The 16,417-nt window shown below is 40.4% G+C and overlaps 2 protein-coding genes across 8 annotated transcripts in view; both read right to left on the bottom strand.

The window, feature by feature from the left end:
• Positions 1-2,011: 2,011 nt before the first annotated feature.
• On the bottom strand, positions 2,012-10,232 carry LOC102203147 (specifically androgen-regulated gene protein-like). 2 transcript variants are annotated; one of them, XM_005731742.1, is made up of 5 exons: positions 10,084-10,232; positions 9,767-9,842; positions 6,840-7,024; positions 4,987-5,149; positions 2,012-4,877 (listed from the first exon to the last, which is right to left on the bottom strand). In XM_005731742.1, the coding sequence occupies exons 3-5, from the start codon at positions 6,888-6,890 to the stop codon at positions 3,370-3,372; spliced, it is 1,722 nt and encodes a 573-aa protein (XP_005731799.1). In that variant the 5' UTR covers positions 6,891-7,024; positions 9,767-9,842; positions 10,084-10,232; the 3' UTR covers positions 2,012-3,369. The 2 variants fall into 2 exon arrangements, with proteins under 2 accessions (XP_005731799.1, XP_005731800.1); XM_005731743.1 differs by lacking the exon at positions 9,767-9,842.
• A 4,497-nt stretch (positions 10,233-14,729) lies between these two features.
• Positions 14,730-16,417, bottom strand: part of anks1aa (ankyrin repeat and sterile alpha motif domain containing 1Aa) — a 61,832-nt gene continuing 60,144 nt past the window's right edge. For 5 of the 6 annotated variants that reach the window (XM_005731739.2, XM_005731740.2, XM_013910493.1 and 2 more), the window contains one exon: positions 14,730-15,988. In XM_005731739.2, coding sequence (XP_005731796.2) covers positions 15,973-15,988 — 16 coding nt within the window. In that variant the 3' untranslated portion in view covers positions 14,730-15,972. The remainder of the gene's footprint in view (positions 15,989-16,417) is intronic. The other variant, XM_013910494.1, reaches the window with a different exon arrangement.

Genomic DNA, 16,417 nt, shown 5'->3' with positions numbered 1-16,417 from the left:
TCCCACATACGTACACAAACACACACACACACACACTTTTAATGACTAAGCTTGAAACTAAAACTTGAACTTTCTGGTTCACATTTTTGGTAGTGAAACCCCCTTTGATGCAGACTTACTTTGTCCTGGTCTAGGCCTACAGCAAATGCATTTTAATCCTCACTGATGTGCCATAATGTCAGATTATCTGGTGGGATAGTCTAATCTCATCCATAAATGCAGTTAGAGGGCTTTTCAAGGATACATATAAAAAAGCAAATAAACAAAAGACAACCGTTATTACAAAAGTGAATGGTACACAGAGAAACTGATCCGTTTTCACTTTACTCCATATTTTTTTAAATCGAAATATTTAATTAAGCACTTTTTCTGTGTGCAGTTTATTTGAGAAATAAAAGGAGAAAAAAAAATCAATCGCATCTGTGCACAAATTCAAATGTGCAACAGCAACATATGGCCCTCTGCCATTATGGATACAGCGTAAGCGGTTGCGGTTCTACCCACATATGAATCTAGACTGCACTCTAGTGGCTGCAGGTTTCAAAGTGAGAAAGTAATACAAACGTGAGGTTTTGACTCGTCAGAGCAGAAGGAATAAATATGATTAATGAAGAGTCAGTTTTATTAAATGTCCTAGTATGCGTATACACATGTACACACACACTAGTAGATCCTCTCTTTAGTGGATCCAACAATCACTACTACCAAACTTGTGCTCCTCCTGCTATGACAGCTAAAACGTCCTCCAGGATTTCAGCAAACAAAGATTGTCTCAGTGTTACAGTGATATAAACACACTCTAAAATTATATACCGGTATTGAAAATTTTGGATAATTATCATTCTTTTTTTTATTTTTTGCATCCAAATTTTAGAACTATGCATTGCATAATTTGATATAAACTGAAAGAATACATTATCCCCGACTGCAGTGCACCCATGAATGTTCAGAAAAATATCACAGGATTGTTTTTACACTGAAGAAAACACAAAAATGTACAATACTCAAGCCAGTTGTTATGTGGGTGTTTTTTTAAGAGCACACATGGACATCGTGATAGGTAACTGAAGTCTTGTACATTCTGAAGTTTGGTACTTCAGCATAGAGCTGTGTGTCACATGCAAGTGCTAAACGTATCGCTGCCCCCTTCGACTCTCCTGTGCCCCACAGTTTGAACATTACTGCTGTAGTATGATGGACAGGTGTTCGCTCTGTAGACTCTTGTTCACCTCTGTCACATTTCATACCAATCACTAAAAGTTTTCATTTTCTCTGTAGGGAAAATTTTATGGTATGTTTCTCATAGTGGCTGTTTCAGGATCCTAGGAGAACAACTGTGAAAGCTGACAGTTGCTGTCATTGAGTCCTTGTCAGTCAGGTCTGCTGCACTCAGGTGGAAAGGAAAAATAGCTCACATACCAGCACGCCACAGTGCAGCACAAAGCTGCCTGTGTCAGTCTGACGGCACCCACTGTAGCTGCTTTCTCTTCTCTTGGGTTTATAGGGAATGAGGATGTTCACTTTGAGCTAAACAAAAATAAACCACTGATACTTTACATACTAGCTTCTTGGTGTCTGGAACAAAACAGTGAGTACTATTCAACTCCGAATTAAACAAATGTGCTTCATCTCTTGATGTAAAATATTAAAAACAATATTCAAATTTCCACTCGGCTCATATAAAAAATTGCGACTGGGAGATCGACATCAAGGATTTACTTTCTTATAAAAATATTTTTAGACTTTAAACAAAAAAGCATGGAAATATTCTGAGTGTAGAAAATGCAAACTAGAGGCTGGACTTTAAAAAAAAATGCTGCAAAGCTGTCCTAGGCGTTATCAGGGTCAGAACAAAACGATTTGTGAGTTAAGGGCTGGTATCAAGGGCAGGGCTCAAAGAATTACAACAATGACACAGTACCATTGGCACTGATCCAGCCATGCAGAGACAGCGCACCTTCACCTTGCTAATTTCTAATTGGACAATTAAAGAGGAGTCATTGTTATCCGCCTGGACACGCCAAGAAATTTTTAATTTTGCTCATTTTTTCCATCAGTACTGTCTGGAAAGTTTAGTTCCAAAAATAGCCAAATGTGTTGATCCAGTCCCTGCTTTGTTCTTTATTAGCTCTGTAGTTCTGCACCCTGCTGTAAACAGCTGCTCAGATAAAACACTTTTTCAAATTGAGCTTGCGTTCACAGAAGTAGGTGACCTCACCGGCAAATTACAGGAAAGAGCAATTCTATTTGTCTAAAAAGCCTGCAGCAGCAATAAAATGTTTTTCAGACAAACCGTAAATGAGCCATCATGAGCAGCAAAGATGTTCCATGAAGGCTGAACCGCGAGGTGAAAAACAGGTTGTACTAGTTCACTCATCATCACATCAGATAAAGTTGCTGAGGCTGAGCCACAAAACTGGTGCCTCAAGTTTCGATTCGATATGACAGACGCATCTGCGTTTTAAAAAAAATGACCAAAAGGAGTCAAAACAATGACATTCAGAAAGCAGTCAGTTTATGGTTTAAATAAAAGATGCAATAAATGCCTGCACCTTGTCGACCCATTAACTCCAGACATGTGGCTGCTATGTAACAAGCTTATGCATCATTATTCAGCCATGCAAAAAACCTTTTAGATCCTTCTCACCCAGTGCTCACCGACTATGTGCTTTGAGTTACGGTAAGGTATGTTCCCGAACATCCCTTCCCCATATCCACTGATTTAAAAAGAAAAACAATATCTTCTAGTTATGATGCAAACTCTACAAAGCAAATAGGTTCAGTGCAGTTCACAGTAAATGCACAAATCTGAGTACTAGCCAGCGGTTGGTAAAAGGAAACAAAACCAGACAAAAAGTCTAACAGACTGTAGGAAGTGAAAATCAAATTACATAACACAACAGCAACACATGGAAGTACCTAAAAGGAGAAGTACAAAGAGACCCTTTGAAAGCACACAGCGAGGGACATTAAGAAGGTTTCTACTTATACTTCACAAAATAAACTGAAATGACTAAATAACTCGCTATTGTCTCATAAAAGCAACATCATTTACTTTACATATATCACAGTGACAGTTAATGAATATTAAAAATATCCTTGACTGCTAGTGCTGTGGGGAAGAAACATTGGAAATAAGGTTGTACAATATAGGTAAAAAGTACATTCAATAATGTCCTTGACAGTCATTTAATTCCAAGTTTTGTCAATGCAGTAAAATAAAAATAAAAAAAGCATAAATATGTGGTTAAGCTGCTTCCTGAAAGCTTTTTTTTTTTAAACTGTCCATATTAATCACGTAGAAAACTCTGGTATGTCTCTTAACATACATCATCTTAAAGTAGTCTGACAGATAAATGAGGTGCATATTCAATCTCTTAGCAGTCCGAGCTTCTTCAGGGCCCCACGGCGGTCCTCTTCATTTTCTGAACGAGGGCAGATCAGCACGCTGATACCTTGTGATCGAGGCAGTTTCTGAGTGTCTCTGGAGTGATGCAAGGCAGTGTGGGCAGGCAAGGCCTTCTGTGAGGCTGGCTCTTTAGTAATGGAAGGCTCTGCCTCCAAATCCTCTCCTTGAGCACTTGAGAACTCCTTCCTACTCCCAAGAGAGGCGGGGCGCGGTCGATGGTTACGCAGCTGGTTGAGGTTCTGATTAATGCTGGTGCCCTGACTGGCCTCACCGTAGTCTTGTCCTGCTGTATATCTGCTTATACCCACCTCAGTGCGCCCGAGGCTGGCTGATTTGACCTTTGGCGGTGTCAGCTGCTTGACCAGGCCAGAATAGGTAAGAGAAGCGGCATCTTTGACAGCAGATGGTTGATTTTCTGAAGGAGAAAGCTCAGTGGGGTCACTGAAATCAGCAGGTGCTGGGAGAATATCAGGATCCAGAACTGTAAGAGCAGTAGAAGTGTTTGATGGTAATATAGCACCAGGGTTCAAAGGCTGGACAGTAACAGAGGCAGGGGGAAGGTTATAGAACTGTGATGATGGTGGTTCATTTGGAGCTGCAGGGCTAATTGGAGGAGAAGAAGAAGATGAAGCTGCCCAAGACACTCTGGTTTTGAGAGGAAGTTTAGAGCTCTGGTTTGGGATCGATTCTTCCTCCTCACTGCTTTTAAGCAGGCCGAGCTTTCTGAGAGCCTCCATGCGAACTTTGTGAGGATCCAAGAATGGCCGCTGTTCACTGCTGTTGAGCACTGGATGCGCTGAGTTTCCATCAGAGTTAGTCATCTTGTGAGATTTCAGAATAATGTTGGGGGGCAGCTTTTTAGGCTTTGGGGCCACAACAGGTGGACTTTTGGGCTCTGCACTTTCAGGAGACGCTGGAGCAACAATTTGTGAACTTGTGAGCAGACTGAGAGACTCAGGCTGAGGTTTGATTTGAGGCACCTTGGTCACAGGGCTTGTCAAATCTTTCTTGACAGAGGCCCTCTGACGAATCTGCTCCAAATCAAAGGTTATTCCCGGCTTTTTCCTGGAAATTCCCACAGATGGAGTAAGGTCTTTTACGTTCACAGGCTGTGAAGGAGAGTCAGGCTCATCCCTAAAGTTTAAGGGAGGTGGAATTACACTCAGATCAATCTCAGAGGTGTCAGTAGATGGTCCTGGACAAACAATTGGACTTTTGACACTCTCAGGATCAGCATCTTCATTTGTGACTGAGCGTGACATCTCAGTCTGTATAGCTGATGAGTGGATTCTGGTATCAGTAGAAGATTCAGGGATTAGAGGACTGACTTGTGGTTCAGAGATTTGATTTAGCTGAGTTTTTCCTTCTGTGGCTAATGCTGTGGATGCAGGTGGTGCTGTGGGCACTTCATCACTTAGAAATGATTTCTGGTTGCGTTTGGAGCCATTAGGCATCAAAGTGGAAATGTCTAATTAAGAAAAACACAATTACAACAGTTAGTGTTGCAGCACAAACCGTGCATCTGCGATGCAAATAAAAGGTACACAAGAAAATATACACAACAGCACATCACATACCATTTACTCTCATCTGATCTGCTTTTTCTGTTAGACTCTCATGATGTGATTCATCATTCGATACGCCGCTGTCCTCCTGCGTCTCCAGCGCTTCGATTGTTTCTTCCAGATACGCGAGACACGCCCTCTCCTCTGCAGATAAGTGGTCCATGCTGTCTTCACTCTGCACAAAAAATGAAATTAGATATTTTTTTCCTATCATGTGTATTTTTCATGACTTTCTCAATTTGATTCTCATATTATCACACGACTGTTTTGCATTTCTTAACGCTTTTTTAAAAATACCCAATTCTCCCCATACAGTTTTAATAATATAACATCTTATTCAGTTTGTCATAGGCTCTAATTTAAATGACCACACAGTGCTGGTGTGTGGGGTGGGAGGGAGGAGTCTGTCAGTCATGTTAGAAGAAGAAAGACTCCACTACTGCATTTATTAGCAGGATAGGGAACCTCCCAGACTGGACGTTATCAGAAATGAGAGTGTCACGAGATCTACCTGAAACAGCTGAGTTGTGCTCTGATCACGCCACAAATAAAAAGCTATATTGCAAGCTCCAGTCTCAGCAGCAATGACCCTTCTCATAGCGTGAAAAACTCCACCTGCTGATGTCCAGCATTCAGCTGGAAAGTCCCGAAACAAAGACAGGCGGGCAGAAACTCCTCCAGTCACATACCAGCATGCCCGGAGCATAGCATGAGGCAAACTAGGTGTGATAACTGCCTGTATTATGTGTTTAGCTTCATTAGTTTGACTTGTTTCTAGTGACAGCTTAATTTGCATTGGCAGCAAAAAGTCAGACTTGTTCCTGATGGGTGCTGGACTCCATCAGGGCTGTCCTTTGTCAATGATTTCTAAGGACAGTCAAGGGGTAGAGGGTGTTGAATTCTGTAGTCTCAAGTTCTCATTTCTGCTTTTTGCAGACGATGTGGTTCTCTTGGCTACATCAGCCGGCGGCCTCCAGCTCGTACTGGAGTGGTTTACAACTGAGTGTGAAGCATGAAGAATGAGAATCAGGGCCTACGAGTCTAAGGCTGTAGTTCTCAGCCAGAAAAGGGGGAAATTCTGTGTAGTGACTCACTAGTCTCCTCCAAAGGGTGTCTATGCTCACCCGTAGAGATAGAGTTGGGAGCTTATCTGGGAGGGGCATTGAGTACAACTACTCCTTTTCCTCAAAAGAAGCCAGTTGAAGTGGTTTGGCCTTTGACCAGGATACCTCCTAGACAAGGTGTTTCAGGCATCTCCTACAGGGAGGAGGCTTTAGGGCAGACCCAGAGCAAACTGGACGGATTACATTTCAGGGATACCAACTGATTTTTGCGTGTTTATTTCAGTTATTTTATATTGAAGTCAAAATGAAACTGAATTGGTTTCATCATATAAATTCAGCACAAATAATGATTAAACTCACTGGCACCAGAACCAAAGGATGATAAATAAGCTTTTAAGAAATAATGTAGATTAAATCTGTAAGATTAGGCACAAAGTATGCAAATTGATTGCAACTTTGCCATTTTTTACCATATCTAATAATACTCCAAGAAGAAATAACGTTTGCTATTGTGATAAATAATTCTTGGGAACCCAGCTGGTAGTCTGTGTGTTAAATATGCAGTAGGTCAAACAGATCCAAAAGAACAACTTCCATCCATCTCCTAGTTTTCTCTTATTCTATATTAGCCTGTTGGAAAAAAATTATTTCAGGTGGCTGCTGGTGTCTGAGGGCTTCAGATCACAAATCTCAATTATTTCTTTATTCTCTTCCAGTCGAGGAGAGAAGCGTTTGTGTTTGTTCTGTACGAGACAGTCAGTGATACAGACGACTGAGATAAAGCGCTACAGCGGCACTCACATAGCCAGAGTTCGTGCTGATTACACTGTCCGAGCTTCCTGCGCTGTCCATGTTGCTACGGGAACACCACCTGGCCACGTGTCACTCTTTGGCATTGCACATGAAGGAAGATGAGGGCATCACATGCTCTTCGCGGCCCTGTTTCGTTTGTGTAAATCTCACTGAAAGTCTGTCTCAGGAAAAATCTGAAATGTCAAGGACAAAAGCATGAAACTACAATCAGATGAAATTTGTGAGTCACTACTATCTCCACAGTGGAAAATGTTCATTTCTTTGACCACTGACCGATGAAGCCTTAGTTTGAGGCTAAATATAGCTTGAGAATTAGTTTGTAAACAAAACAGCATCTTTACAATTATTGTGATAAATTAAGGTCATAAATTACAGCTGATAGTTTAATGATCCTCATAATGTAATGGCCGGCCGTCTTATTTTTGTAACATGATTCAAATGTGCTGTCATGGTCACTGTGATATATTAAGCAAATCTAGTTATGCTAATTGAGTCATTAAATAAAATAATGGTTGAGCTAAAACTTTTCGCCTTTTTTTTTTTTTTAAACAACGTGGATCGAGGCACGCATTAAAGGAGAGTAGCTGTGAAATGGAGAATATTTTCAGTTATGCATATCTGTCATGCATAGTGATGTCTTTCACAGGAAACAGATTAAATGTTTCATTTATTAATAATTAAACTCACCTGTATGCCAACAGAAAAGACCTCTTATGAGACCACTGTCGCATATTTTTAAAAAAATAACATTTTTGAGTCAGTTTCTAGCAAAAATGCCAAATATCTCAGAAATTTGGCATCTTCAGACTTATTAATTTTGCTTGTGCTTAATTGTGCTTTCCTTCTTTTTGCCACCTGTAACAGTGTATTTATGTATTTATAATTCATTACTGGTTTGGTCTTTAACTCATTCACTGCCAGCCATTGGCAGTGAATGAGTTAAACCCATTGACTCATTCACTGCCATTGACGGCTATATGGCAGTGAATGAGTTAAGATATTTCTACAAATCAGGAAAATGAACTCGTCATCGCAAGCAGACAGTGCTGTCAGCATCCCTTAATAATCAGTATTTCAGCCATTATGATATAACAATCAAACGCTCTTACTTGCAAATACACACGGTATACCTCACATCATGGCAAATTTGTGCTAAGAATCCAGATATGTTGTGTTACTGCATGCTTGTGCCTCCGCTCCCTATCTTTTGTGTATCACTACTGGCAAGTCAGGCATGAGGAAAGTATGCTAGTCGCAAAAAAAAATAAAATAAAAAATCAACCAAACCAACAGGTTGATTATTAATGAGAGCGTAAAGAAAAGGCAACTTCAAGTAGGTGTTTTTTAGGGCTAGAGGAAAAATTGTCGACAATGGTCGTCAAAAGTTTTTTAGCTAATTAACTCTAAAGCTAAATGGGTCAGACAAATTGATAATTTTACTTAAAAAAAAAGCTATTTTACGACCTGGTATAGAACTTCTTTACCACATAGTGCTGCAGCCAGTTCAGGTATGTTTGTGGAAGCACAAGAAACACCATTATGTTGATTAAAAATACAAGACTAACAGAATTAAAGTTTCTTTTCATACCCTGCTGCGCTTGCATGCAAATTATCCCCCAAAATAACATGCTGTGTGTCACAGCTTTAGTTTATTTGTGCAATAGTAAATTAATGTGGTTCGAGAAGTGAGAGAAACTCAGAGGCTCATTCAGCAAAAACAATACATAACTGTCAGAATAAGAATTACAATGTACATCGAACATTCTCATAAAAACAACACTTAAAAAAAAGCTTCCTGTGGGCCCATAAAGAGCATAATTTTATTGCTGCAAGTGAAATATTTGAAATATTACTGAACAGTAAGATTGGGTAACAAGTGGGGGATTTTCTATGACTTTTGTTTTGAAATCTTGCATCTAATTAAAAAGCATGTTTTTTAAAAGTAGCATTAAACACTACATTGAAGAAAATGAAATACATTTTTAGAGGACATGTAACTATTTTTCAATTTTACCGTCAGCTTTTTCACCTCATTACTTTTAAGATTTGAGTCATGCAAAGACAGTGACAGACTTTTCCTTTGTTCACTGAACTTATCAGCTCCATCTTCTGTACATGGCACTTTTGACCTGATGACATGAAAACTTAGCAAAGGCAGCTGATGAAAAACCTGATCATCAACCCCCACATTCCCACATGTTTTCTGGAAACAAAAGCTAGTTGACAAAGCACACACCGGCTTCCCACAGTAAGCAGCTAATTATTGTCCCTCCCTTTGTCCAAACCTGAGCAGGCAACACCTCTCAAACTGGAGCACTGGCAAAGCACACTGCACCCACAGCTGAGTCAGGATTTAATAGTGACAGGAATGTCACTTTGCCTGCTTCCATGTCTTCGACACAACTCTTAAATGAAGCCAAACACATGAGCGGATGAAACCTTTAAAATATGAAAAGGGAGGATCAGCTCCAGGCCTTAAATGTGAGAACAGCTGCACAGTTTGTGAGCTAGACTTATTAAAAACCCAGGATAATGATTGATAGCTTTTGATAACAAATCACAGTGCCTTATTGAAAAACTCAAAAATGTTAAGTATGTATTCAAGGTTAGCCAGCCAGAGCTGGTTTAATGATTAACAATAAACAAAGATTCATGGTTAACATTGGGTTGTGCAACTCACAGCCTGTTTGAGAGAACAGAAACATGTCTTTAATGTTCACACTTGTTCCATTAAAATGACTGTTAGTGACATTTATGAGCAAATATTTGCATTAATCCTGACTCAGATAACCAGGGTCTAAAGACTATGGTCAGTTGTGTTATCTCTAAAAACAAATTTAGAGCATAAAAACTGATAAGTAATGCATATCGGAGCATTTCTGATACTGATGTTAGTCTTTTGCTGAATATCTTACCCGTCTCTCTATTCCTGCTGCACTCTCCTCCACCCGAACAGACACAAAATGACACTCCAGGGTCAAAACTTACAAACTAAGTAAAAAACAAACAAACACAAAAACATTATGTTACACCTGATGGTAAAATCTGCTCTGAACAAATCGAGCGCACACACTTACACACACGCACCACTCTAAATGATCACTGTATTTTCATAAAGTAGACTTACGAGCTTTCACACAACTTTATTTCGTCGTTGCCTCCATTGTAACCCATGATTTCACCCTAAACGAGCACATTACGCTTTTAAGAGGACAGTTTCCTGATAACTTACCAGATATGCGCAAGAAAGGTCGGTGAAACTGCGCTGCTGTCAGTCCATAGCTGCGGTGCACCTCACTCCCCCGACAGCGCTGTTCCTGGAAGTAAAACTATGCGACTGGTAGTGACAGACGGGAGAGGTGTGAGAGGCTTACGGCCAGGTGAGGCAATTAACTTCCGCACAGGTTGGTTTGTGGCCAATCAGAGAACTGGGCGACTGAGACTTTTCCAAGGAAGAGCCAATAGGAGAACAGCAGTAAAACGAGCGAAACCTCAAATGATTTTTCACCTTTTACTTTTCTGCGTGGAATACTGTCACTTATATTAAGTTATTATAACACTATATATAAGTATATATACGCATGTCAATAACATATTTAAACCAATATATTGTAATTCAATTGGATTTGCATAGCGCCACATCACAAAAGTAGTCTCAAAGCCCTTTACTTGTAAAGTAAAAGCGCTACAATAATACAATATAATATAAAAAACATGAATAATACAATATAATTTACAATAATAGCAAAACCCCAACAAGCAGATGAGGCTCTATAAGCAAGCACCTGGCAAAAGTGGGAAGGAAAAAACTCCCTTTTAAAACCCTTTAACAGAATCAGGCTCAGGGAGGGGCGGCCATTGTCGCCACCTGTTGTGGATGAGGAGAGGGAGGCATGGCTAGAGACAAGCTGTGGAAAAGAGCCACGGTTTAATAATAAGTGATGATAAGTGCAGAGCGGTGTATAAACACATAGTGAGTGAAAAATACTCAGTACATCCAAACCTTCCAGTTTGGATTCGTGAGACAGACACCATCTCTACTTTTAAGATTAGGCTTCAAACTTTCCTTTTCGCTAAAGCATATAGTTAGGGCTGGATCAGTTATGCTGCAATAGGTGTAGGCTGCTGGGGGTTTCCCATGATGCATTGAGTGTTTCTTCTTCAGCCACCTTTCTCACTCATGTGTTAATAGACCTCTCTGCACTGAATCATACTTGTTATTCATCTCTGGCTCTCTTCCACAGCATGTCTTTATCCTGTCTTCCTTCTCTCTCCCCAACCGGTCGTGGCCGATGGCTGCCCCACCCTGAGTCTGGTTCTGCTGGAGGTTTCGTCCTGTTAAAAGAGTGTTTTTCCTTCCCACTGTCACCAAAGTGCTTGCTCAGGGGGGTCTTATGAGTGTTGGGTTTTTCTCACAATGTATTATTGTAGGGTCTACCTTACAATATAAAGCTGTATAAATAAAATTGAATTGAATCGTGGGAAGCCCCTGGAAGATTTGGCCTATTGAAGCATAACTAAGGGAGGATTCGGGCTCACCTGATCCAGCCGTAACTATAAGCTTCATCAAATAGAGATTTATCTTTAAATTTGAAAGGGTGTTTTTGTCTCCCGAATCCAAACTGGGAGCTGTTTCCACAGACAAGAGGCCTGAAAGCTGAACATTCTGCCCCTCATTCTACTTTTAAATACTCTAGGAACCGCGAGTCTGAGAGCGAAGTGCTCTGTTGGGGTGGTACAGTTCTATGAGGTGTTTAAGATAAGATGGAGCCTCATTATTCAAAACCTTGTGTGCGAGGAGCAGGATATCTGGATTTAACAGGCAGCCAATGAAGAGAAGCCAGTATGGGAGAAATGTGCTCCATCAGTTATCTTGCTGCAGCATTTCGGCTCAACTGAAGGCTTTTCAGGGAGTTTTGAAAATAATGAATTGTAATATTGCCGTCTACAAGTAATAACATATGAACTAATTTTTCAGCAACACTCTGAGACGGCACGTTTCTAATTTTGAGATATTGCACAATTGCAACAATGCTGTCCTAGATATTTGTGTAATATGAACACTGAAAGATCTATCCTGGTCAGAAATGACTCCAAGGTTCCTCTCAGTGTTACTGGAAGCCAATGTAATGCCATCCAGAGTAAGTATCTGGCTTGACACCACGTTTCTAAGATTTTTATCGCTGAGTAGCAGAAGAAGCAGGAAATTACAGCACAAAAAGAAAGTTTGATTTGTTGCCAAATCAAAATTGAACAATCTTGAGGGGAACAGGAACATCTGCATCAATTTTCACTGCAATTAATACTAAAACATGAGTGTGTCAACCTCAGAAAATTAAGAGGTTAATCAGAGCCATTAAAGACTGTTGCTTTAGGACATTTGTATCTGTGGGAAATGCAAGGGAAATCCATCCAGTAGATGTGGAGCTATTTCAGCCTGCCTGACCAACATGACTACAACACAACTTCTGTGAGAATACAAGGTAACCTAGATTCTCAGCATCTGATTGCAAAATTACTACCACCAAACATTTATTTCAGTAATAATATTTTCCATTTTTACAGGCCAGATACCACACACAGTCTGTGTGATTTCTGTGAGCAAAGCAGAACATCTGTGGATCAGATCTCACAGTCAGCATCTGTTTTCCAGGAACAGCAGCATATGTCTGTGACAGATGTGTAAACATCTCCATCATCTCATCTGTCATTGGGCCGCTGCTAGTACTTTTTTTTTCCCCATGCCAGCAGTCACATCAAAGATGCAGCCATAGTTTGACATTTTTTAAAGACGTACTCATTACTTAGATTACAGAACAAACTGAATTCACTCTTGCCAGTTGAATTTGCAGCTAAAAACAATGAACAACTTAAGTTTAATTGGAAATACTTTGTAATACACGGAAAACATCAGGTATTTCAATCACTTGCTTAAATATTTTGTTAAATAAACTGAGTGAGATTTGCCTTTTCTCCCCCAAAACCAACATTAGAACTTCTATTCAGTCGACATTAAAAGTCTATTTCATTTTATACTCACAAATGTAATAATTATTTTGAGTAAACACATCAACGTCTTGATGTTGACATTTCACCGCAGCTGGCATTCGAATTATAGCTGCAGCAATTTTCTTCTGACTCATTTCCCTCATAACAAAGATAAAAAATAATTGTCAAAGCACAACCAGAAGTTGGGGCAATTTCAAACCTTTGCAATATTTAAATTAACTTGAGCAGATAAAGCTAAACATGAACACAAAGTCAAAAACACAATATGGGTCATGTAAGGTTTAAAAGGTGACAGCAGTAATAAAACTGAAGGTGACCGAGGTCAAAGGGGCAAAGAAAAGCAAAACTGTTGTGTTTATAATCCTGTGCTGAAAAGTGAACTTCAGTTCAAATAAAAAGTTTCTCTTTGTTCTGATTTAATGAACTTTTTTTTTTTTTTTTTTTTAAATAGACTGACAGAAGAAGCAGCTGTAATACAGATTTCCTTTGTAAATCCACTGAGCTGTTGCAGAGAAGTTTATGATGTGGAGATGGGGTGGAGAGCAAACATTTCATTGGAAGACGTCCACTAACCTCGGCTGCCCTGAGCCAAATCGAGATACTCTGAATGCATCGACACTCATGCGTCACTTACCCTTAAAGACTGCAACAGAACTGTAAATCCATCAGAAATTTACCCAAATTTGGAGGAAGAGCCGTTAAAACAAGAACAAAGAATGTCCTAATAAACATCCAGAGACAACGATTCTAACTGTACCATTTATTAGTTGTACAATTATGAAAAATAATCATAAAAAAAGACTGGAAGCCCAAGATTATTTACAATCTTTTTCTCTGAAGTGAGGTCCCTCTTCTGAGTCATGTTCTCAGCCTTCTTTTTTTTAATGTTTTTTTTTTTAATCACAGGGTATTTATTCACGATATGTTTAACTTTATAAGACATAGTCCTTTTCTCTTTTTTGACAAGTGTCAAAAATTACATACGTACATACATACATACATATACATACATATATATATATATAGATATCTATAAAAACAAAAATCATTCAAGTATCAAAATACAGACCGCTAGATTCATGTACAAGATCATTCTCATCATTGTTGTCATCAGATTAGTCCCAAAATATCTTTCCTGATCCTCAGCAATGTGCAAAAGCAGAGCAGGACCAGGCTGATGGCTAAAGGTGCTGACACCAGCGCGCTGAAGACAGTGTACCATAGAGTTATCGTACTGGCCGGATAAAAATGTACCACATATACAAGAGTTAAATCAAAATGAGCCGACTATGCACCCATATACAGATTGGTGGACCAAACAGTACCATTAACAGTCAACATATTAGGAGTTAGCTAGAGAAACATGCCGTGCCCTATTGTTCTTGTCTGCAGCTATAAATCTAGAGTCGTACCAGCCTGCATGGCAGGTTTGGTGAATAATCTTGTCGAGATTAACTGAACAAAGGGGCAGGGAAGGAGAGAAAGAACCACACCTGATCCAGTTCCAGCATTAGGACAAATCATAGTCCTATAAAAAAGTAAACGCCCACACACCCACACACACCCACACACACACACGCGCGCATACACACGCAAAAAGTAAAATAAACGCCATCCCCCGTTATTTCAATATAAAACAGTCTTTTAGTGTCAGTTTCTTTGCCCCTTGAGTTTGGTAAGAGAGCTCCTCCCATGCAAGATTACATTGTTTTATCACAGTTACACATGTATGCAAGCTGACGGTGATGAAAGCAGCTAAAATGTTTGGATACAGGACAAACAACCCAGGAAGAAGTGCGTACCCTACAGTGTGAGGTCTCTCGTCTGACAGTTTGTTTCATAATAAAAAGTGAATGTTCCTCATCTCTGCAGCAACTTCCCCTTTAACTACAAGTTCTGCTTTGAAAACGGCAGGTACATTTCCTGAAACGATAAACACCAACTCTCAGTGAGGGACGTGATGGTTCATTTCGGAGGAAATGCACGCAACACAACAAACACATCCGTCTCTAATGTCGCACGGAACAACCATCACTTTTCTGAGCATCGAGAAGTTAAATGGAGGCGGGTGCGTGCGTGCGTGCGTGCAGGGTGATGAAGTTGGAGAAGTCTGATGAACCGGGGGAGCGTGTTGCGTTGGCGAAAGGTTTACATCCGTCTTATTCTCCAGGCCCGTGTGTAACTGTGGGCACAATCCGACTGCTGATGTGATCTGCTCGGTGAGAAGTGGGGCAATGATCCAGCAAAACATCCTACCCACCACTCAACAGGGCTCATTCCTGTCCTTTTCTCACTGTCTGGGATTGGCCACAGTGTCAGCTACAGGGAAGGGACACAGACACACGCACACAAAGCAGTGGAGTTAAAATTAAGTAAAACCGATGGACACAAACAGCACTATAGTGATGGATTAAGTCCTTCGTAATGATTAACTCTTTTCACCAAGCATCTGTGAAACATTAACCTGGTACGACTGGGGGGGAAAGGCAATGCTGACAGGATGAACACTGAAGGCATTTGTTGTGAAAGGAAAAAAAAAGAGGAAAATGCACTTATTCTTTCAAACTTGAGGATTTTATGTAAGTGCTTAGGTGTAGTTAGTTCACTCTAGACGAAGCATTGAGTTTAAATCCTGACTGATAGTTGACGGCATGCCAGTTTTGAATTCGTTTGAGCTGTTTTTTTTGGAGCAAGGACCACTAACATGCAGATCCATGTCTGCCTCTGTGCCCTATTCTGTCCCTCTGATGCTCTCTAGAAACCCCACCCCAAAATGCTTACTTCATTAGCATCAAAAGGATCATATCACAGTGCTAGGATCTTGGCCTCTTTTGGCTTTAAGCAGGCAGCTGACCGTAAGAAGAAGAAGAAGAAAAAAAAGCCTTGCCCTTAATTGATCTTATTTAACCTCAATAACACCTGCATCCCTGCGAACATAAACATGCTACAGTCCGACTGATGCATAGAATTACAGGATCGGTTTCACAGTTTCCTCAGGAAACGTGTCCATCCAGGTACGGGATGTGTGCAGTGGGTCACTCTTGGCTGTGGTAAAAATCAGTTTTCTCAGCACTCGGTGAAGTCAGGAGTTGGAACGTCAGAGTGAAAAGCCTCAGAGCGGCCGTCGCCTAACAGAGCAAGAAAAGCATTAAGAAAAGAGAGAGCTTATCACCAAGAGTAAAGAGTGGGATGTTGACAGTTGGGAAGAAAAAAAAAAGAAAAAAAAAAAAGGGGGAAGCATTGTTGGAGGAAGCATATAAAGTAAACAGAAAGGAGGAGTAAAAGGGAAAGTGAGTGGCAGGCTCACAGTAGAAGAGATACCAACTAGACAGCTAGAAGACGGTGGGCGAGGTGGAGGGGTTGCATTAATAATTGAGAAAAAGTGTAAAGGTGCTGGGAGTTAAACATAAGAAGGGGCAACAGCTGGTCAGTTGCCACAGACTGTGGTGTTGTCGGAGGAGGAAACAAGTGATGGCGGTGGGGAGGAGCAGAGGTCCAGCGCGGAGAAAGAGGCAGCGTCACAGTGAAAGGCACACAGAAGGAGGGGAAGGAAGGAG

This window comes from Pundamilia nyererei, unplaced genomic scaffold, assembly GCF_000239375.1.
Source record: "Pundamilia nyererei isolate P.nyererei 1_Seehausen unplaced genomic scaffold, PunNye1.0 scaffold00044, whole genome shotgun sequence".
Classification (NCBI taxonomy): domain Eukaryota; kingdom Metazoa; phylum Chordata; class Actinopteri; order Cichliformes; family Cichlidae; genus Pundamilia; species Pundamilia nyererei.
This window is presented reverse-complemented; position numbering and strand designations above follow the sequence as displayed.

What these genes read in the sequence shown, in the direction of transcription:
- LOC102203147 (XM_005731742.1), bottom strand. Translation starts at nt 6,890, where the DNA reads ATGGACAGCGCAGGAAGCTCGGACAGTGTAATCAGCACGAACTCTGGC. An exon ending in TCAGCACGAACTCTGGCTAT is followed by an intron (nt 5,150 to 6,839) that starts GTGAGTGCCGCT and finishes TTTTTTGTGCAG; the next exon opens with AGTGAAGACAGCATGGACCA. An exon ending in AGATCAGATGAGAGTAAATG is followed by an intron (nt 4,878 to 4,986) that starts GTATGTGATGTG and finishes TTTCTTAATTAG; the next exon opens with ACATTTCCACTTTGATGCCT.